General features: G+C 31.9%; 1 protein-coding gene across 2 annotated transcripts in view; it reads left to right on the top strand.

The window, feature by feature from the left end:
• The window catches only part of hth (Meis homeobox homothorax), a 930,897-nt gene that overhangs the window by 134,007 nt on the left and 772,020 nt on the right, over window positions 1-24,870 (top strand). For both annotated transcript variants that reach the window (XM_085948514.1, XM_085948513.1), the window contains exon 6: window positions 7,009-7,197. In XM_085948514.1, coding sequence (XP_085804640.1) covers window positions 7,009-7,197 — 189 coding nt within the window. The remainder of the gene's footprint in view (window positions 1-7,008; window positions 7,198-24,870) is intronic.

The following is a 24,870-nucleotide window of genomic DNA, read 5'->3' as shown; positions in this document are numbered from 1 at the left end:
CTCTACCGAGAAAAGTTGAAAGCCGGTAAACTTAACACCCTACACGCCGGAGTGTGGGCCTACTGCGTCTGCGCAGTAGAGCGCAGTACCAACCTCCCGGTAAAAAAACGAACTACGTTCTGTCAAAATAGTCGCTGGCTTGTGGTTTCCCAGCGAATGGAAAGTTTTGTGTGTAATCATCAAATCGCAGTAGCTGAATCGCCCGCTTTTAAATTCGCCAATAAACAGCTCGTAAAGAAGCTCAATGTAATTGAAGCTTTATACACTGCATATAAAGCGTGTGCCCTGACGTGTCGGCCTATTTAGTAGAAGTCTCACTGCTTAACAAAGGGTGAAAGACTAAGGCGAGTGTTTGGTGTGGCTGGAAGTCTTTATCCAGCGGTGGATCAACCTCAGCTGATGATGACATATCATGTAAAAGGGTCCTAATGTATCAGGCTAGCATAAAACTATGCACGTTCAGTTTACAAGTTTACATAATACGAGCACGCCGTATTCCGCAAACTAATGAATTCAAAATTGGAACCACCGCCGATAGGTTAAGTGCCGTCAAGCGGTGTTGCCCATTCATGGAAAATGCAAATTGTGTATTTTATGTACGGCGGCGGGCATTTTGAAGTCGCGGTCGTGAGCGCGTCGTTTATTTAATATCATGACTCTAAATGGCAATCTATATTATGATAAATTGTACACAGCAAGTTGGTACTGTGCAGCATCGCTTTGTGTTGTGATTGCGAACACAGGTATCTACACCATCTACCCATTATGCTCTCCTGTACGTTTGTCTGTTCACAAAGGAGCGAAAAATATGGCTATATTTTTTATGGCTAACATCAATTAACGTTTTGAAATTTGCATACCGTTGCAATTAAATAAATCATTGAGATGTTGACGAAACGATTTGTCAAAAGCACGAGACTCGGCTTTGAAAGTTTAACGACGTATATATTTGTTTAAAACTGAGGTTAATCATCTTACAACGTTTGTACTTTTACAATATTAAAGTGATTAAAATACTATGCAAACTAGTGTCCGACAATCCAGTAATCTGTTCTAATATACTTATACTTACGAAGATATACTGGCCGAAACCATATGGCTATTCCACAAATGCCAGGAAATCATACAGGCCAAAACACGTTTTTATCTCTTTTCAACAATGATAGTAAGTAGTGTATTTAGTAATATAAGAGAAAGAAACACAAAACTTTGAGGAAATCACAGACATATTATTATATTGTTACCTCAACGAGATGAGCTTGGGGTCCCCGGATGAAAGGCCAGTGCCATACGTACTGGACTACGAGCGCCACACTTAATGATTTACCCAAAACTCACTACAGTCAGGCCGTGCCACGAAACTGTATATGGTAGTGCTATGACTTCGAATGTAACATGGTCAATTATTTACAGAAAATGATGATTATTGTAGATTGAAATATTGAACGAAACAATAATATGTAATCGAAAATATCTTCATTTATTGCGAATAGATTACCGTATTGCAATCGAAGATAATCAATAATTAGTAGGTACTACCATCATAATTCGCATTTCAGTGCCCCGGCCTGTGTTGTTTTTTGATTTAGTTTATAAACATGTTTTATATCTAGTTATAGTTATTTATATTTGTGTTATCAGTTATTTCGGGCTATCTTATGATCGTTCTGAAGATAGGTTTATACCTATTACAAAATGGTAACATATCTAAATAACACCCCAATATCGTAGGCTTAACAAAAATACTTTGTTTTCAAAACCATTATAATGGAGTTGTGAACATGTGAACACGTTATGAACACAAATTCAATTAATATATAATATTTTTGTTGTAACTTATTTGTCTTTTAGTTACACTGAATGCTTCTAGAATTTATATTTCTTTATTAAATTACTTGCAAATCGCTCTAGTTAAAAATGACAAGACACCAAGGGAAAAGGGAACGTACAAAAGACATAAAATAAAGTTCATCTAACTAATCAAATGGTTTTGAGCCGGGCATATTATGCTTGTTTAAGAGACAGTCGTTGAACGAATTTTATTATCCGTACAGAAAAGTACAACACGGCCAAACTGTCATAAAAGGTGATATTTTAATTTGGTTAATGCAAGATCATGGAAGAGAGGATCAATAATAGTAAAATCGGTGATGTATTCTATGGTTGTTCTAAGATTAATATAATTATTTAATGAGATCGGTCATAATTATTATACTTAGTAATTAATGTGATCCAAGTGATATCATCTGACAAATATATAATAATTATCATTACAAGTATTGTCCGGCAACTTCATCTTGGCTACGTGGCAAATCTGTGAACTACGTACAGCTAATCGAACTTCCGGTTTCAAATTAGGAACGCCCCCAAATTTTTCATTACATTTTTGACACTTCGTATTGGACGCATCTATCAATTTACGTAATTTGAAGCTTTTTATATTCAAAAGATGTCTAACACAATACGAAATGATGTTCGACTTATTATCAGTAAACTTTTGATTTATTGCGAAGAAGAAAAAGAGTCGTATTTAAAAGGTGAGCCTATACAATACTTTCAACAAGCCCATTTTACGGGTTCCTGTCATGTCAGGTATGTCAAAATTCAGTGTTGTAATACTAGAAATATTTCCCCAAATACTGGAAATTATGTTTGTATATTATAAAGTTATGTGTATCGTAATCTATTTTATTAATATTTTTAGACGTATAATAATTAAGTATAAATGATCATTAGTTTGTTAATGAATTGTCCTATTTTTTCCTAATTTTTATACCGATAAGTAGGTACATATTGTTTTAAAATTTATGTAAGGTGGATATAATTTAATTTATAGAAAATTATTTTCACAGTATGTGTTTCTACAACAATTTTACTAAAAATACGATATAAAGACATCATTTGTAAATTATAAAACATGTGATTGGGTCATCAATATAATATTGAATATGTTATATCTTTCACTTCTACTTTTTTACTCATAATTTGTGTTCTAGTTATTTAATTAATAAATACCTGCAGCAATATTATCAGTTAATGTGGGTTCAATGTTACATTTCCTTCCAAATTCAATAATTACGCTGTAATAATTAACCTAATATAATAGTAATAATTAAGAGGTGAAATTATTTGAAAAAAAAATTCTATTGATATTTATTGAACAATAATTAGACTTATAAATTAATGTACTTATAAACTTACTGAGAATAGAATTGATATAAACTTAAAACCTAATTTCGCGGGATATGTTTTCTCAAAAAATGACAACACTGTGAAATATTCTATACGCGATAAGAGCGACTTCCTGTTGTTGCCTAAATAATGTTGTCGTACAGTAAAGCTAATTTTATGATAATTTTGTAGGTAACGTGTTTTTTACAAGGTCATAAATATATTCATATATATTAATAATAATTCGTATTGACAAAAAGTCAATTAATATTCAGGTGTGACTAATATTGATGGGCAGTGATAATAACAATAACGAATCGTTTTAATTGGTAAATAAGCGGCAGACTACATGTCAACAGGTACTCAGACTGCATCGACGTATCAATAGATTTGATATTAAATTTATTCGCTGTCAATTGACATGTCTAAAGTTGCCACCGAACAGACGCGGCTTGTGGAGATTGGCACACCCACTAAATTACTCCACCACAAAACATTCCTAACTAAAGAATGATTAATATTTGGCGCCCTGGCGAAAGAGCTCACACAAATGTCTTTTCTTCTTAGAACCGGGAATCGTAGTCTTCCTAAGTAGGTACTGTTCAAGACTCTCCTATAGTCGAATCTGGACGAACGGGAGGGGCGCGCAAAGCGGGGGTGTTAGCGGTGCAAAACATCCGGGCGGCAATAGTCCGAAAAAAAATTCTAATAATATTTAAAAAATATATATTATTCAATTACATCAAAATAAAATGAACACGTGGAAAAGAACTCGACTGCGCCGCAATTTTGTACATTAAATATTCTTTTATAAATTGTGGTTCCGTGCTTCATTCGATATATATATTCGTACATACACTTCAATCATATTTTCACTACAACGATATTTATTATAGTTGAAGGGGGGGAGGGGCAATTTTGGGGTGGCACCCTTGATTGCCGACTCAATTGTAGTCTTTGCCACATTTTTGTCTTTGACGTGGTAAATTCACATAATTGCATTTCAACTTTTTAAAACATATCTTTGGATCCCAATGACCCAATAGGTGCTAACAAACCTCTTCTGGATACGTCCAAGATCGCCACCGGATTGTAGAGCCAGTGATAAAATATGTTACTTTTTATTTTTGTGAGGTGTTTTAACTACGAACCATTTCGACCCAGCACTGTTTAAAATAATTACATATTCCAAATTCAAATTATCTAAAATCGAATTTCGCCCGTCAGATATTTTATTCAAAATTAATACCTACCACGCTTTACATTTTACAAGGTGTAGGTATACTAGAGGTAATTTGATCGGCTAACCAAATTTCGACCGCAAAATAATATGACCTGTATTATGCGATACCTACCTATCTACTGTCACCAAATATCTTTACACACGAACTCGTCACATATTACCTATTTCCTGTATTATCATTTTTTTCTGAGACAGTTAAATTATTTTTTACTAACTGTTGGAAAAAAAATGCTACTCCTTTTACACGCATTATTACGCTTTTGTACAATAATGGACACTGGCTCTGAAGAAGTAAAGGGCTTTCGTAACCACAGTGCTCATACATGTTAGGTATATGCATATTCATATTTTGCTTAAATATTCCCACTCACAAATATTTTTGTAATATTGTTAAAAAATAATTCATTACATATCAACATAATTTTTAATTCGTGTTTATCCATTTTGACTTATTTTGCTAACGTGTACACTTTAATATTGAGATTTTGTATCTACGACAGCAGCATTTATGATTAAGTAAATGTTTTCAAGTTTTGTAGGTATGTACATATCGGTACCAATGTTTTTTCTTAGTTTCATAAAAAAACACAACATTTAATACCTGTATAAAGAGACAATACATCAAATATTTTTCATTTCATTGACTACCATCGCCTCTCTTGTGTCCGTATGATGTTTGACTTCCCTTCTGTAATTAAATGAAAAAGTACATAATAATTATTTGTCATTTTCCTATGGTGTGGCCGAAAAATTCGAGTTTTCGTTCCCGCACAAAGGATAACAATCTAGGGCCTTTTGAAATCCATTCGTTGGATCTCAAACCATGTCTACATCAAGGATTTACTTGCACAAGTATTTTATTTGTAATTTTAAAGTTACATTAATAATCCATGGTAACTAATTTAAAATCCATTGGTCGAATGATATTGTAGATATGAATTAAATTAACCATTTAATTTGACAATGTCTCTGCGAGAATGGTCCTGGTGTTTTAAAATTATGTGGATAATAATTAGTAGATAGGTACTATAATATTATTATTGTTTTGTGTTTTAATTTATATTTTTTCTCCATATTATGGAATGTAATATAAGAAAATAAATATCTTCACGAATCGTCTCGTAACGGTTAATTATTATGAATTTTTATGTTTCATTTTCTTTTGCAACCAGCAGTTAGTTTTATTATTATTATGGACAATTCTAGTTAAAGCCTAAACCACTAATCCGATTAGATATCTGCTTTTGGTTTATATTACTCGGAAGTGGGCAAAAGTAAACACCGAAAAACCATTTGTAACCTTTTAGTATTTTAATGTTTATGACATGGCGTGTCATTTTAAAACAATAATAGAAAGTTACATCGCTGGATACATTGACTTTTTTTCGTCCTTAGCGTTTACGGAAAACACTAATGAGCCTGAGTTTAAATAATATAATGATGATACTTTACTGTCAGAAAATATTTTGATGATAAGAGATCTAAACTCAAAATACGTACGTATGTAGTAGAATTTCTAAAATAAATTCTTTCCTAGCCAATATAACTCTTGAATTGTGGAAAGACTACTAATACTTAAATTGAAATACAACATTATTTAATAAATACCTAGTTGCTGATTTGCTGAAATGTATGTTAAAACGTTGTTATACTATCGTTTTTCAATAATTATGATTATATAAAACAATTAATATAAGTAGGTACTCAATAACTTTCGTTTAGGTATTAATAGTTAATATTTTTTTTACCTAATTAATGTTGATTTTTTTTTCCGGACTGGTTGAACTTATTTTGGGTTTTCAGTAATAAATTGTCTATATTGTTATATTTTTAATTTTAATGTATGTGAAATATATTAAATTCGTTTCTGAATTTAAATACTTTTTTCTCCGAAATCAATTGAAAATACAAAAGGTAAAAGGACACACAAAGGTAAGTCAATTATTTAGATCCTGAGAGATGACTTCACTCTGCTAACGTTTGGACTCTCCAGCTGATGCGCCATTCTTCATCAAAATGTTAGAAATATTCAACCTGCCTTATCTGCCCTCTTCCAATAAAATAGCTATGTTAAATTCATTGTTTAAATAAAATATTTGCAACCGATATAAGCTTCATTGTACGAATAAAATATTATTTAATTTTCAAAGAAATTGTATTTATACAGAATGAAGTCCTGACATTAATAACTGTACAGTTTTTATATTAATGTATTATAACTGTAAACTATTGAAACTTATTTAAAAACAAAAAAACTAATATTTAATCACAAAGGGCATTGATTTAAAAAAGGCAGGTGTTGCGACAAAAGTATTTTCAGTTGATTTTGGAAAAAAGGTAAGTGCCTAGTTGTAAGGTAGTATTAGCGATAATATTGTTATATTGGTGAATATTTTATTTTAATAATGAAATATTTGTTGATTGACAATAGTCAGGTTATCCTGGCAGGGTTGTATGAAAAACTAAAAGAAATGAGCCACAGTGCTTTCTTCTTTGTTTTATGTACGCCTGTTAAATCAGTCGCTCGCTTGAATAAATCCAGCGACTGCGTTGTCTCAGTGATGCGAATTCTAATGATGCGTACCTGTCCTCAGGTGCACGAGCTCTGTGACAACTTCTGCCACCGATACATCAGCTGTCTAAAGGGCAAGATGCCCATAGACCTGGTGATCGACGAGCGAGACAGTGCGCGGCCTGGCGACGGATCGACCAATGGGGAGGGCGGCGCCCGCAGCAACGCGGATTCGACGTCCCACACCGACGGAGCTAGCACCCCCGACGTAGTGAGTACCCCCTTCAGCACTTCCCAACTCCTGACGACCAATTATAACCACGTGGTGCACCCGTGCTCCTAATAAAGCCGGCTCCCCTTAATCAAAATAATTACCGCTCACACGTCGTGCGCCCCTGTTCCCAAATCAAGGCCAACTTGCAAAAACGAAGTCTGAATGGGGGTGCTACTCGCACTTTCTATTTTTAATATATATTTTTATTTTTATTGTTACTATTTGTAAGTTTATTATCATCGATGTGAAAAGTGTACCCCTTCACCCTTCTTAGCTCCTCTCAAACTTCCCTGTCCTAGATATTATACTCGCCTGACACCCCATTTAACCTAACCTTCCATATTCGAAAACAATAAATAAAACATGTATCCCAAATTCTATACCTCCTCAAATTCCTGATGTGTTGATACTTTCCTATGTCCAAATTACCTCCATATATATCTTTGGTTTGCGATAGATGAAATATTTGTAACAGATTTTTAAGAATATCAAACCAATGATGGAAAATTAAAAAAAAATATTGTAAGCCAATAAATAAATAATACAAATTTACATTATCATTCGCAAGCCGAAGAATTTATCTTCTGTGTTCCAACTTTTCACTCGATGAAATAAATAAATATAAATATGAAATTAAAATTTGTGTTTTTGTAAACCGAATCAAATCTTCGTTTTTGCAATTGGCCATTCCTCCCACTGTTGTATTATAAAAAAAAGATTAAATAATTTCAACTGAGACTGAATTTTTTTCGCATATTAAATTTTCATTCTTTGCCCGATGCACAATTGGAAACAAATAATTAATTCAAACTACAGTGGAAGATGTTCCGCGAAATTCCCAAAATAACAAACATCCTAAAAAAAATGATCCCAATATCCAAGATACTTAATTTATTTTTACTCATGTTGGTTGTAGTTAGTCGTAGCATTTGTATTTATAACTAATCTTATATTTTCAATGATTTTATTTTTTATTGTTGTTACCCTTTTTATTGTGTTATTATTGATTGTTCTTGTAAAAAGTTGATGACTTTGACGTGATTATTATTACCTACACTTAGGGATGTATGTATATTTACGAAACTGTTTTACATAACGCTTCATTATTGGTCGTATTTACAATGACTCGCGTACTTTTTCCTTTGAAAATCGGATTAAAAAATATATTGTACAAATAGTAATGGGGCTCGAGTATCATCGGAAACATTCGAGCGTTCGGCAATCTTCGGCAAAAGAGCGGGGCGTGAATAAATAATTGAAATTAAAACCTTTCAGATACTTGTCACATTGGTATGCTACTACCGAAATATAACGTATATATTAATTATTAACATACGGATATATTTAAATCGATGGTAGTGTATTACACATACATACTTTTTAAAGCAGTTGTACCTGTGTATAAATGAATAAAGAAATAGTTGAATGAAAACTAGTAGGTACAAAATCGTTTGGTGAAAGCTGCGAGTCTTTCGAATCATTAATCCTACAATAAATTTGAAAATCCGTATATGTTTCGAATGCAATGCTAGATACTTACTTATTAAATTTAATATCCGTTTGTATAATGTAGGTTATTATACATTAACATTGTTTGTAATTTTAATAATATCGATTGCGAAGTATATACCGAAGTTTGCCGAATATTCGTCTGTTACCGAAAGTACACGAGTGCCACAATTATTTGCACTTCCTCTAGTATTTCTGTGAATAACAACGGTAGTTTTCGTTTTTAAAACGATTCAATCAATGATCAGATGAATATTAACAGATGAAACTTTTTAATGTCGAGTCAAAATGCGTAGATTGAATGGTTGAAAATAGATTAATTGTCAATTAAAAGTATTTATATTATTATTATTATTACTATGATATTTCAATGATACCTGCTCCAATGCCTATAGTGGCACAATATAAGATTTAAAAAAATATATTGCGCCCCTGAACGAATGATGATACAAAAAAATGTATACGAAGATACTACTTAAAAAAAGTTGAATACGATATATTTACTATTTTACTTACATGTTTCAAATAAAAATAATAATCTTGCTTAAAACGTAATTTTAAATGTAAATTTTAAAGTAATTAATAATAATAATAATGTTATTCATTTTTTTCTGTAAAGGATTAAAAAAAATGTAAAACTGAGTGTTTTCACAACAGTATACGTAAAATGAGACAATGATAATATAATGCATTAAGTACTTAAAAAATAAGATGTACCTATAATACTATTTTACACTTTTCGATCTCACTTAAGTTGTCTGCGCTTAGCACTAGGAGGATATTATATTACGTAAAAATATATATATATATAAAAAAAAAATTACTAATGCCGTTTTGTCATACATCATTGCAAAATGTAAACGCATGGATATACCACTTAGATGTTCATAGAATATTTTACTAAGAGAATCACAATTATGTTTTTTAAAGATTTTTCCCTTGCAATTTTAATAATAATAATAATTAAAACAAGCGCAATACTGCAATAAATGAATAAATTATCGAAAAGACTTGATAATAGATGTTTGTATGGCGTCCATCTAAAATGGCAGACCCAGTTTGAATAATAATGAAATAAAAAAAAACTTATACGTAATTGGCAAGTATACGAGAGATATTTTTACTATTTAAATTATAATTAATATTACTATGCAAAAATGCCGCGGAATACCACTTTCACTATCATAAAAATCTATCAGTTAAAATGTAAACTTAACCACTTTAACTAACTTTATGTTTCATGGTGTTTTATTTTTCAAAAAAGAAAACAGGAGAATACAAATACCTTAATATAATAAGCAAATTGATATATATATTTATATGCCTTTCAGTTTTATTTAACGTATTTATTGTGAGTAAGGAAACAAATTAATTTCTTTGATACATTCTACTGTTTGTACTTAACTGTAGAAAAATTATGAATGAAGTTTGACACTATTAAAACGAAGTTCCTCGTAATTAACACTGATTAAATCAATAATTGATATAATATATATATATATATATATGATAGTAATATATTGTGATGGTGAAAGTGGCAATACGATGAAGTAGGCTTTACCAGAAATTTTGACTTTGACTTCCAACAAAGTATTTACTCGATAAAACTAATTTATCCGTTTAATCTACGTTTAGGTGTTAAGTAAATCAAGCATATAATTATTATAATTTGAATAAATTTATGTCGATAGGTAAATTAATAATAAAATGGGCATTTTAAAACAATTTTTTCGCAACAATATAAAATTTGTGATTCTTCATGATGATTTTAGCAGTATTTTTTAATAATATTATAAACAGTTTTTTTTTCAAAATTGTTTGTTTTTTGAACTTCCTGCGAAGTTTTGTTATTTTTTTCATTAAGTACTTACTATTTGTGTTGTAATTAAGAAGAAAAATCATTGTGGAAATGAATGTTGATAATAACCCTTATAACTTATTTTGTTTAAATCTTCTGATCGTTGAATTTATTGTTCAATTTTTTGCCGCGTCCAACAAGGGCTAATTTTGATTTGAAGAAAATTCCTTAGGGCCTATGCATAGTCACGTTAAATGGTTATTGACTTTAACGCCACTCTGCATAAGGTCCTAATGTGCCAGTGGTGACCATGGCTGAAAAACAGTTCTATAGATTCAATGATATTATGGAGATGTAAAATTTTCTTCACGGAAGTAATTATTGTATATTGCTAAACTAGGCTTAATCTAGACTTTTTCGTGATAATTTTTTACCGTTGACGGTATTTTCTTTTATTTTTTTTCAACACATTTTTATTATTTTTATTTTTTGAATGTTTGATGGAGATGGCCGAATTTAATAATGAATAAACGTTATGTTTCAATGTACATTAAACATGTGTTTTAATTATACTGATTTACCAAACAATATACAAACCAATGAAGATATTTACTATCAACCGATAGTACCTACTTGAAATTTAAATTTAAGTTTTGCCTTTCGATATTTTCATGCACTGTGCGAACTCACCAAAAGTAGAATCACACTGACAACGAATTCAGTGAAATACGCATAGTGCCGATAGGCGAAACTAAGGTCCCAAAAAAACTACGTACTCATTGAGTACAAAACTTTAATCAATTAGAAAATATTGTAGATAACAAATCAATTAGTTATAAGACATCCAATGACGTATTTTTTTATAACACTATCGATTCTAGGACATCTCATAATATTTTTCCAATAGCCTAGCATTAATGCAGTTTGCAAATTTTCGCATCGACTAAAAATCACCACATGCGAAACAAGATATATTAACCAAATAAATGTAGGTATATAGGTATATTTGTTTTAAATTATTGAGAACCAAGTAACTGCTTTGAAATACAATGGTTGTTCGTTGTCAATGGCGCGAAACCCGAAATAAATCAACTAACAATGTAATGACCTACCTAGATTTAAAATTCTCTAGTTTCACTAAAACCAAATATCCTATAACACAAATTTCATTTTAAAGTAGATGGTAACTTTGTGTTTTTATTCAACAGTTAAGTAGATACGTTCTTAAACGCAAGTCCGTATTTTTAAAGAAATCCTTCGGCATGGTTGTACCAAAAAGCCATAAAAAAATCTCGAAATCATGAAAAAAAACACATGATTATTTCACCAATGAATATTATATACTTTCGTCGTGAGTATTATATTTTTGTTATTATGGTAATATTCTTTTATTCCATCGTTTGAGGTAAACTTTTCAGCGGGTGATAAAAGTCAAGATTGAAAAAATTGTTTCCTTAAGGGTGGCGAGCGGCCGATTCGGAAAAGTTACCCTCCGTACTCTGTCGGCTTTTGGGAAAACTTTTTAAGTTAACCATTCTTAAAATTGATTTTTTATTCTCTGCACAGAGAATTTTCAAACAGACGGAAGCATTTTGCATTGCAAGGGTGTAAACTTTGCATTATTCCTTTATACGCCAATATGCCCCGGAGAATGACTGCAATATTATATTGTGTTTTAAAATATTGTTTAAAGATACACTGCAATATTTAGTTTCCTCATACTCTCTATAATTAAATTTGTAATACATACAATATCAATTTCGTCCTAACGGGTTTGTCTTATTTTTAATATTAGGCAATATTTTATAGTAAGTTTAAAATTACACCATTTTATCAAAGCATTATTAGTTCATTCATAAGTATAACATAACGTGATTTCCTTAAGGCTCTTTATTAATTACTATTATACATATGCAATAACAGCTTTATAGTCCATTAGAAATCCACCAAAAATCTATTGACAAATATAAAAATAGCGAAATATTTATGAATGAAATAGTATTCGAAACCATGAATGAAAGTCGTAGACGCTTGTGTATCCGTCGCCAGAAGCGGCAAACCGCTGGATTTGGATTACATTTAACAATTGAATTAAATAAAAAATCAATCAAGGGCTACTTATACCGTGATAGTTTTCTTTTTGATCGCGGCTACCATTAAAACTAAGGTTCACAGACTTATTTTTTTTACTGAGATCTGAAAATATCCTAGAATTGATAAAAGTAGTTAATTCTATATGCTTAACTTGTTATCGAGTCTTAGACGAGTTAGCTTAGAAGACTTAGTTTTAATATTTTTGTCACAGTTTTTCAATTAAATTAAATTTGTTTTTTCACCGATAAGAGAGGGAAGCCAGACCAAACCAGGAAGAAGATACATGCATTGACTGAAGAATCTGCGTCAGTGGTGTGACAGAAGCAAACGGTTACTTTTATTATTTTCAATTTTGATATCCATCTCCATAATATCCCATTTATAATTAGGTATGTTATTGGTATAATTACAAATTTGGTTGTCTTTCATTGGTGACATTATTTGTAACCTCGGTTAACGTAGTTGTTATAATTAATTCATATGAATCGTAATATACACACTCAACTGAATAGGGAAAGATTTGAGTTCGAAACCCATTTAGCAGCAAGGCGGCTCTTGTGGTGCAGTGGGTAAGGCGCTGGCCTTCCACCCGAGAGTTCTGGGTTCGATTCCCGGTCACGACAAAAACATTTATGTGTTTTTCTCAAAGCCTGGGTGTTTGTGATTGTGCAAAATTACTAACAAACCACCTTGTACGAAAAAGCAAGGACATGGTTATTAATAATTCTTAAAAAAAAAAAAAAAAAACCCATTTAGCCACACCAATTTACATAGTACATAATATGATTTAAATTACCAGTATCATATTGTAACGGCGTGATGTTTTACTGTGTATACACCGGTAGAAATGATATTATTCGGAAATTTAAAATAAATAATTATTTAAATGGTTGACATTCGCTTGTTAATACAATACTAAGTCAATATTATAATATTGTGTAATGTATCAAAATAAATATATTGATTACTTAAGTTTATTAGTTATAAATTAAGTAACAACATCCGGTGAATTTCTAAAGTATTTGGCGATAGTGTTGCATTATTTAATATCAATTCTTAGAAATTTCACCCGAATTCTAGAAATTTTATTGAATTTCGACGAAAATTGATTGTTTATTACACAGGAAATGAGGGCATTTCTAATTTGTTTTTAAAGAGTGTGCTTAACACATCTTATTGTGATAGTTATGCATATTAATATTATAGAGTTTATTTAGCATTGATTATACTTACCTATTTGCAATCAAAATAATATTATGTAGATAATTACTATAATATTTCTTTTATATTGACATGAAATTAGTCCTCAAGATTGTAAATTAATACTAGCCATTAATGATTTATTATTTGTACCTATGTATGCGTATATAGGGAAAATTTCTTATGACTATGTTAGCATATTGTACACATACTTACTGACCAATCATGAAACACATTGCATTATAATTTATCATAATTTTATAATCTTCGTCAAAATCGAGGGTCGGGTCCACTCATCGCCTAAGGACAAAATATTATACCAATATCAAGCAGGTATATTTTTATTAACTCGCACAGGTGGACATGAATATTATAAAACACTGTGTAGAGTAGAGTAAAATAAAATGGTGATAGTTTAACGCGTCGCGTTTGCACCGATGGGTCAGAGTTCGAATTACGGTGATTTGGTATACATAATTATTTACAATATTTATACACCTAAACTAGATAAAGGAATGGTGATTAAAAGAATGATAGATAATAGTATGCAATACCTAATGTAATTAATCAATCTAGTTGGATATCCAGATTTTAGATTCTTAAAATAACAACATTACTGTGGTATTAGAAAACTCATGTGTAAAAAAATAAACCTAGGTACCTACCTAATTAAATGGTTTTATCGAATATATATTTATTTTGTTCGACGTTTTTCTTATTATCGTGCCATCGCTATCGGAGGTCTATTTATTACAGTCACGTCGATCTTTGGGTTATCGTCTTGATACCCGGGACAGCTCGGTGGAGCTGCACGTGTATCAATCAGCCATTTCATAAAGTTATTACCGTAATATGGTAGGGCACTGGATTCTCAGCTGGTGGCTCCGGGTTCGCTTCCCGATCAGGTCAAAATACATTTGTGATTTTCTCAAAGCCACAGTGTTTATGTGATTGTTTCAATTCTACTACAGAAATAATATTTCACTTCACTACTGTAATTTAGCCGCATGGCCTTTTGTAATATTAAAAAAGAGTAGAGTAAATAAGAAAGAATATTTCGACTCTTTGAAGAAATATAATATTATGCAGAGGTGTTTGAATGAATCCTAGTTTTTTTTTAAGTTCTTTTCTTGTCTAAATATCTAATGGGCTTCAGTTCCACGAAATCAAAAATCGGAATGCCGATTTTTAAAGGGTTTTGATACAAGTTCGAAGGTCTGGTTCTATTTCTAGCTCCAAGCGTAGTTATAAGCAAGAGCAAATAATATAGTTTTGATTTACTACCGGAATAGCTATATATTGAGTAATAAAGTACATTCTATTTTCTTACATATTAAAAAATAGTGTTTATTTATATATGAAGCCAAATGACCAGAGTTCTTAATTTATTCATTCTGATTTAAAGCAAAAATCCTTATGTGAAATTTCGATTCGTCGTAATTTGGTGTTACTCAAAAAAACGCCGTGTTGTGTTGTTACCTTTCCTATATATTATTATTTTCTGTTGTAAAAATGCAAATGGCCGACAATGAGGCATTTTGGTGAAAAATTACCGATTCTTATACGCGCACGAAATGGGTGTGAAGTAGGTACTACTGCGAGGAATTTTTTTCCTCCATACAAATCCGCCGGAATAAAAATGTAAATTCGGCCTAACGTGTAATGTAATTATGAAAGGATTAAAAACAGTTGCATATTATAAAAACTCACGGGAAATTTACATATTTAAATATTCATCCGGCGACTGCCAGAATGACGTGTTTTTTTTTTAAAGGAAGCCTTTCAAAAGCTTACTTGGGAAGTAAACCAAAAAAACGTAGGTAATGATCGATAATGCTTTAAATTAAACGATTTAACGAAAATGGCATTTTTTATTTAATACTTATCTAAAAACTAATAAAAATGTTTAAATTCATCATAATAATCCTGGATCAATCCACCGCTGGATGAAGGCCTCTCTAAGCCATGCGTTGCATTCGCGTGCATTGCAAACCAAGGCCGTGCTCCCGGCCGATTTTAATCGAGAGATTGTTAAATATGACAATTCAAAGATATCTTGTAGGACTTGCTGTCAATTATTTTTATTCAGTTAGCCGATAACGTGATTTGCTGTCTTGTATTGTGCAAATATGCAAAAACAATTATATGATTACGGTATAAAAGACCATTGAGTTTAATTGTCACGTGGAAGTGTGACTCAAACAATATTTATTATACCTATATACTTACCTATATTCAATTGGTTATATAAAATTACTTTATATGATGTAACATTTGTGAGATATACCTACAAGTGAAAGTTGACCTGATTTCTGTCGTATGGATATATTATATTGGTAAAAAGCTCAAAAAAAAATCAAATACACTATCATAAGTGACACTATTATCTATTTAATCTATACACTTTTCCTATTATACCTACACTTATGTTGCCTTCCATGTTTCCTCGCATGCCGAGTTGTGTGAGATAATAATTATCATAATAAATACGTAGTTGTAAGTACGTTACATACTATTTTAATTATTTTGGTGAATTTAAATAATTTAGTCGTGTTAATTTAAAATTAGTATGATTGTAATCCTCAAATTTTTATTGTTTTCAATGCACTCGAATAATAGTCGACTGTAAATATGCATATTTTTAATTAAAACGACATGCAGGTGTGTGCGGTAGCCTAATTTTATGTACAAATATGTGATACCTGGAAGGTCGCTCGGTATGCAGCCGAAAAATATTCAAAAATCTACAGGAATTTTAATACGCCCGAGAAAATTTAAAAGTAAAATTTCAAGTCCTCTAAAAACAATTGAGGCGCTTGTAGCCGAGCTAAGAGGTCATGCTTCCGTTGTGCATATACCTGAAACCTACCTGACATGATTTTAGACAACTCTTAATTAGGAAGGTACCTGCCTAATTAAAAAAAATAATATCTCAAAAGTATTTTCAGTACCTTCAAAACCTTTTATTGTCGATGTATAAAAATACTGGTTATTGTAAGCTGAACATTTTTTTTTGAAAATTATTATAAATATGGTAGATACCTACTGAAATTTTATTTGAAAGTAATATCACAATCGTAATAAAAATATTGATAAATTATTGGGGGCGGTCCGGATCTTATTTCTACCACACGTGCGCCGTGCCTCTAAATCTAACTGGGTAGATAAATAGACATTTTAATTTGTCCGAAATAAAAAATAAATATTAACTATTAGATTTATTAGAAGGAATGTCAATTTGAGGAAAGAATTTTAGAAATAATTTTTATCTGAATTGGAATCAAATCGTCAATTTTATTAATTAATTTCAAACCATTATTTATAATACATGTTAAATTTAATTTTGGCATAATATTATAATTTGATATCACGTAATGTGTAATTATTATTTTATGAGTGATTCGCAAGGTAATAAATGCAGGTATCCAAATTATAAATTGATAGTTAGTTATACATACGTGTCATGAAATAAATTCAATCTTTTGCGTTTTTATTGCGTTCATTATCCCGGCTCAATGTGTGGAATAAATGCCATAAAAATATACAAAAAATAAACAAAGTATGCGCTGGCCTAACCATATTTGCATCCCCTCTCAACAGTCATTCTCAATCTGTTTTGTAAAAGAAACCCGCAGTGTTTATTATTTTTATTGGACTTTGGACAAACCATAATTAATTGATTAAATTACCGTACCTATAAAATTATAATTCTTTACTGTATTTGAAATTATGCGAAAACCATACGACATATTATTTCGGTGTTTGGTGGTTTTAATGAAAGACTGGTTCCTAAATAAAGGCCATTTCCCAATAAGCCACTTATTATAATATTGTATATTTTACATTTTATTACTTTGAGCAGATTTTTTGAGGTTTGCGCATTAGATTGAAAAAAACAATTGTTTATTTATGAGTATGCTACATACTTGAATCATGTCACGTGACCCGAAAATTTGTGTAATAACGTGGATTCTAAATTTTAATGATGGCTTTACAAAATGAACCATGTCGCAACGCATACGTATTTAATTAAAGTATTAGGTACATCAGAATTGAACATTATTCTGAAGTTAATATATTGCCATTAAAACCGTTTATATTATTTTGATGTTGTTTTAAAATATTTGTATCATCTCCAATTTTACCTTTTAATTAGAATTGACAATTTTTTTTTCGACCATGTCCGATCCTAATAGGATCATTTATGGGCCTCCACAGAGTAGAGTTTTGTATTAACAGATTTTGTCTTTTTTACGAGAAATGGATGTCAGCCACTTGCTCAACCTATTAGGTCCATACCCTGACAGACACAAATTGAAGAACAATATGTGTACTTGCCAGACCCAAGATTCGAGCCTGGGACCCACGGCGTTATAGTCCAACGCGTAATCCGCGCGGCCACCGTGAGTGAATTTGACAATAGCTCACATTTATTCGTATGTTTCAAATATAAGATCTCATTTTTGGTGTTATATAACAATGGGTATATCTTTAAGTTTCAAAATTATATTTAGTTTAGGGAACCGCTTGCGTCGGGGCTGTGGGGTGTGTAATCTACGCACGCTAGGCGGGCAGGCTAAACCCGCCAGAAATCCTATCCATTAATACTTTTATCACGGTCCCCCATTCATTAACGATCGGAAAGGCAATTAAAGCCGGACTATGGGATACCAGGAGCACAGCAGAGCGAGGAGGTAACTGGCGAAAGACTTTGCATGCGAAATTAGATGGTGACAGTGCAATACTTTTTACATTATATAGGAATCGTTTATGAATAAAATGTTCTTAATTTGAAATATCTACAATATTAGTAGTATTTATAACAAAAATCATTCGCTTTGTTAATTTATGCTCTCCTGATACCTAAACGAAATTAGTTTGATCCACTTCAGGTTTAGCATATGAAAATGTGGAGTCATCTTAAGAGACCCTATGTAGAAGGCTTTATTGTATGCCTATTGATTACACATTTTCTAGTTTCAAAAACATGATTATGGTTGTTTACAAAAGACCATCATAGTATGAGGCGATCACACACGACATAAGTAAAACTACTTGGGTCTAAAGAAACAGGGGCGTTGTTTTTTTCACGTTTTCGTATTAAACACTACATAACAGGAAATATTTTCACTGATCTTAGCCTGGAGATGCAGGTTCACCCAGGGAGGTTTTTTCGTTCTACTGGTTGTCTATGACTATTCAATACACGTTTCGATTTATCATAAATAACGATATTGCTATATAGTGCGCGTCAAAAAGTTTCACTTATAACACGTGACAAATTAATAGAGATTTACACAGTTTTTATTATATTAGAAGAGCCACTCTGTATTGTTATTCCAGAATCCGTGAAGAAACTTACTAGATTAGTTGGCATGACTAATAACAATTTTAATGACACCTAGCAAACGATTTAGAAAACAGCCATTTCTTGTTAAAATAGAGTTTGGGAATGAGATAAGAAGGCTTTCAAATTAAAATCAGAGTACGCCACTGGGTGACATCAACGCAATAAGGGATTTTGAACACGGGGCTTAGACCTATTAAAATTACCACAGTGGGAGTGCGAAAAACTTGCCCCCTCCTTTAAATGAAAGGTGCTAATACTACGGTACGAGAGGGTGTTAGTTGGGCATTTGGAGTATAACCTTGGTAGGAGCTATGTCGATTTCTACTACTATACAAGTATAAAAAGCTATAAAAGTTTACAGTATTCAACGAAATCAATGTGTCTATGAAATTCACCCCGTCCATGCAACAGCTTTATAAGTATTAATAATTTACGATGTTTATTTCGAGAGAATTATGATAAATTAAATTTCCAACACAAATTACTAAAAACGGTTATAACAATCACCTGACGATTTATATTAGCTACAATGTTCAACGAAAGCAGACTTGGTCAATGTGTAGGTAGATAGATAATAAGGATTAGTGTGTTTGTTAAATCGTCCGAAGCGGATGAAATGCCCTTCAATGCTTAGTAGGGGTGTAGAAATGAACAGGGATGGTGGGAAATGTATAAATCCGGATTATTACGTACAAGCTATTCACAATCGACTCAAGGAAGCCATATAACAACAGTCAAATGCATTATGGAATACATATTATCTGTAATTATGATATTATGTTTAAAAACTTGTATTTTTACATTCATATAAGAATTACTTTAAAAAAGCCTTCAAAACCTTCTAGTTTTAGTCAAAAATGAATTCTTTCACCTCAACTTGGAGAAAGGTGTTAAGTTTGAATATTTTTTTAATTTTATGTTAATGATCTAGATTTAAAAATTATTCATTAAAATCAAGAGGGAACCGGTTTGATGTTCAATAATGGTCAGAGCGATAGTTAATTAACAAGTTAATTGTCACATTAATATTTAACTCATTAGGGGAACTGAATAGTAAAATCGTCAACGACCATTATCAGACGAAAGCATCAAAGTTCTCATATAATAAGTAAGTCCTTTCAGGAAATGACTTTTGTAACTCTGTTCTTCCATTGTCCAATTAAATAAAAAGCATCTCGGCTTTCTAAAGGCGGGAGTTTCTGGATCGCCATTCCCACGAAAAAGTAATAACACAGGTTTGAATTTCATTATAATTGGACGAGCAGCCATTATCGCACCCTATTTTTCACATCCAGAATCCTTGTTGAAAATTACTTCGGCCCCATTTGCGTATCTATATTGTGAGGTAGATATACCAGCGCTCGCCTATGACGGACATACTCTCCCGGTATTATATCTTCAAATCCTATTACGAGATTTGCACACGGACCGTTTTCCCTAATTTAAATACCTCCCCCGCCCTCTGCGCGCCTAATACTTACCGTGGCCCGGAGGGTGTCGTAATCCACCCCTCGGACATTTCTGATCCCCGCGTTGACTTTTTGTGATTTCGTGACTAAACATTATTATTGCATCTGGTGATTAGTGAGTAAAATAAATACTTAAAACGGTAAGGGTACGCTGATTTTAGTTTATGTTTTGTTAGTGCTCTTTCGGCTTTTGACAATTCGTATTTTCGTGATACATGTGACCGCTTATGGTATACGGATAATTAAAGGAAAATAAATACTATCAAAAATAACGACAAATCCTTTACTGGCATAATAACGTTTTTGTTAGATGCGTTGAAATTTTCCAAGTATTAAATATAAGCATGGGGAACTGTACCATACATATTATGATGATAGACTAATCATTCTGGATATTCGACTCTCTGGATGAGTAGCCAGTGTCATATTCTAGAGTTCATAAAAGATTGCTAATAGGTAACTAGTATACCAGCTGAAAGTTATGAAAATTGTGGTAGCATTTTAAACGAAAAATACGTCTTCTTTTAGACAATTTATCGTTTAAATAAAACACGTTATTATGAAAATAATTGATTTTTTCGACAGTTAGTGGCTGCTGCCTAAATACTAAGTATCAAAATTGGAATTTTTTTCCACAAATGATTTAAAATATTTACAAAAAATGTAAGTGAGCTACGTGATTAATATAAAATGCAATAGAAGAAATTCCTAATGTAATCTATGCAAAATTGAAATAATAAATATGCCTTTATTTATATTAATTATAATTCAGAAGTAGTTTTAAGTATATTTATGTATCAGAATTAAACTATTCCATACGTCGTCGCAATCTTTAATTATAATCGCAATGATTAAGAATAGCAGTTAGTTTTTCATGTGAGTATCTAAATATTCTAAATACCCACAAACATGTTACATTTTTTAGGATTTGCATATCTTTTATACAACTTAATTAGTGTTAGAATTACGTATAAATATAGTATGCAGATCGTCTAGATTTAAAGCAAAAGCATTTTTAAGTTAAAAATATTTAAATTTCGTGTATTTTGCATAAGTTTTGAGCGTGAAATTTACTTGTAACTTGTAATAAAAGCTATAAAAATGTAGTAAAATCATAGCTGTAAACCTTATCAAAACAACACTGAGACTCCATAAAGTAACTAATAAGTTTATTTCGTTTATACGCCGGCGGTTCAAGCTGAGAAACTTTTACCGGCTAATGTCGAAAACTCAACGCGGATTTTAATGGTGTATTTTTACCTGAAGATTTTTTAGACAGATACGCGTTATCTTGAACAAATACGAGCATGTGAAAATGTTGATTTGCAAGAGCTTAGCAATTTTTACGATTCAGAATAGATTGTTACGAGAATCCCCGAAATGGTTTTAAATAGTTATCGTCTAGCCGAGAGCGGTAGATAGATACGGTCATCTGTTATGGGAAACAATGGCTACTATCGTCATTAGCTGATGAGAATAGACCGAAGAATAGATGATGTGCACCTTACTTCGTACGTAATACTTTATACTCTACTAAAATGCAGAGGCGTTCGTAAAATAACGATAAACAATAATTATTTTACGTTTCAATAATAATTATTATAATGTCTATCTTTTCATATCCAAAAGGTAATTTGCAATGATGCAGTCTCAATATATAAGTGGAAGCGTGATCAGAATATTATGTAAAATGCATGAAGAAGAATTTGCAATATGCACCTTTATTGCCATGTAAATGCAATTCATTTTACAACTATACGCAGATATATTCTAATACAAACCATATTGTGTAATATAATTTACAATAAGAGGAGACGTTAGCAATATATGTATTACAACAAGGAAATAGGTGAATAATATGAATTTGCAATATTCATATCTACCCCTAGTGTTAATTAGATAGAACTAATTTTTCAACCACTTAAAATACATGTAGCGGATGCTAAATTATTAGCATACTGATCAGGACCGGTTTCGTATGCTTCAATGAGTTATTCTCGGCTGATATAAAGACATAAATAAATATTTTAATAACTACTCTTGATAAATACTTACGTCAATTAAATTTATATACCTAACTTTTCAGAAAACAATAATAAAATCGTCGTTAGGTACCTACTATGAAATTGTCTGTCTGAATGAATGAATGTCCATGAGCAGACTTTAACAGTCACGATGGTCGCGTGGCTTAAGCGTCAGCCTATAGCGTCGTGGGTCCCAGGTTCGAATCCTGGGTCTGGCAAATAAACATATTGTTGGTGAGTCAGAGTATGAACCTAATAGGTTGAGCAAGTGGCTGACATCCATTTCTCGTAAAAACAAAAAATCTGTTGATACAAACCTCCACCCTGTGGAGACCCATATTAGGATCGGACATGGTTGAAAACAAAAAAAAATGGGCAGACTAATTTATTTATTTACTGTAAGGCGCTTTTGTTTTCCAGTTTTACACGTCATATATATATTTTTTTTAAGATATAATAATTTGAAGTAAGAGGTAAAGAATATTATCACACTTAGGTAATAGGCCGATTTCTTCAGATTTCTCTCTATTATGGCTGGTTGGTATTCGTGTGCCTTGGAAGCTGTCTCACGGAACAATAATGCTCTATGAGACCGAATCAATTCATAGATTTTCCGCTCGTAATAAACTGACACTCGAGATTAAATGTAGCAATTAATTCTATTAAATAATAAATTATTCATGTAGTTTTTAATGAATAATTTAGTAGTACCTATTGGCACTCGCCGTTCATGCGCGTGCGACCGTGGCATTCGAAATACCGAAATGCGATCACACAGTCAGATAAAACTGGGAACAATGAGTTCGCGTTTGTATGCGCGAGACCAGGTAGACAGAACTCGAAGGAGGTATCACAACTTAATGGCCAATGGTCGTTTGCTCTAGTACTATTGGACAGGAGGTTACAGTCACACACATGCGTGTAAGATAAGTCAGGTTAGGGGTGAAATATGTTGGTGTTAGTGCAGACGTTCGATTGACATTTGAATTTTATTTCTTTTTCTGAGCGCCGGATACATTATAACTTTAAAATCGGTAAACATAATAATATACAGGCGCGAACACATTGGAGGGGGGGGGGGAGGTCTTCGGGTCCGGACCCCTCTCCAGAAACGGAAAAAATACAAACTAATTAAGTAGGTAAATGGAATATAACTTCGTCAAGACAGAAAACAGATACTAAAAGTTCTTGACACTTAAGCCAGGCGCATTTAGTACCTAACTACTTGTGGATCCGACAGTTACATCGTAGGTTACACCCATAATTATACTTACCTGCAGCCCAATTGTTATCACTAGATTTAAAGTGCGGAGTGTCTGGGTATAGAAAGTGTATCTGGGGAAAGTGTGGTAGGTATTCCGCGATTGAAGCGACGAGCAGAGATAAGTAGGAGGTTGGAGTAAATGTGGTAGTCAGTGGCACCTGCTAGAGTTTCTTAACCTCGCCCCTTCCCGCTGCCTTAGAATTAAAAAAAAATGAGAGTGGAAGAGTGTGGCAAGTCGCTGCCAGTTTTGATACTGAGTAGCTGATCACAGCCTAGGTAGGTACTTGACGTTATATTGGACATAATATTATTATCTGTGATATGGCATAGACATTGCTAAATAATATTTCCCCCTACTTAAAAATGTTATGTTAGAGGCAGAATTAATTATTATTTATTTCTCGTTCACCACCCCTGGTATTCCTTCAATTTCACTCCCTAATTCTACGTTTCTACGTCACACACACAGGCACATACCTATTATTACCCACTTTGTACGTTTATACCGTACATACCTATTTAACTACGAATGTGTGTTTCTTTCAACATTCTATCCATTAGATACCTATCGTTGTGTATGTGTTGAACGTACAAATAATTGGAGTTGTAAAATTCGGTCTAGTGATTCAGATAATTTTAACAGCGATTTTTTATATATGCATGTATAGGTAAATAAGTCTGTGTACGGAAAATGATGGCGGACAATAAATTAATTATAGGGTGCCTAAAAATAATGCTTATTTTTATTATGAATGAAAAAGATATAAAAAATGGTGAACAGGAAAAATTAAACTCTCTGTGTAATATATAATGCAAATAAATGCAATACTACCTAGTAAATGTTTTGTCTACATATTAACTAATTTAGTTACTCGAATTCAGAGCTACCCTATGTCACATTTTAATAAATACCTACTTTAGAGGAGACGGATCTTTACATATATAGTACATATACATAAATA

This window comes from Rhyacophila brunnea, unplaced genomic scaffold (genome assembly GCF_057557595.1).
Source record: "Rhyacophila brunnea isolate RB1 unplaced genomic scaffold, BYU_Rbru_1.0 scaffold_20, whole genome shotgun sequence".
Classification (NCBI taxonomy): Eukaryota; Metazoa; Arthropoda; class Insecta; order Trichoptera; family Rhyacophilidae; genus Rhyacophila; species Rhyacophila brunnea.
Note: the sequence above shows the minus strand (reverse complement) of the source record. Positions and strands in the feature narration are given on the sequence as shown.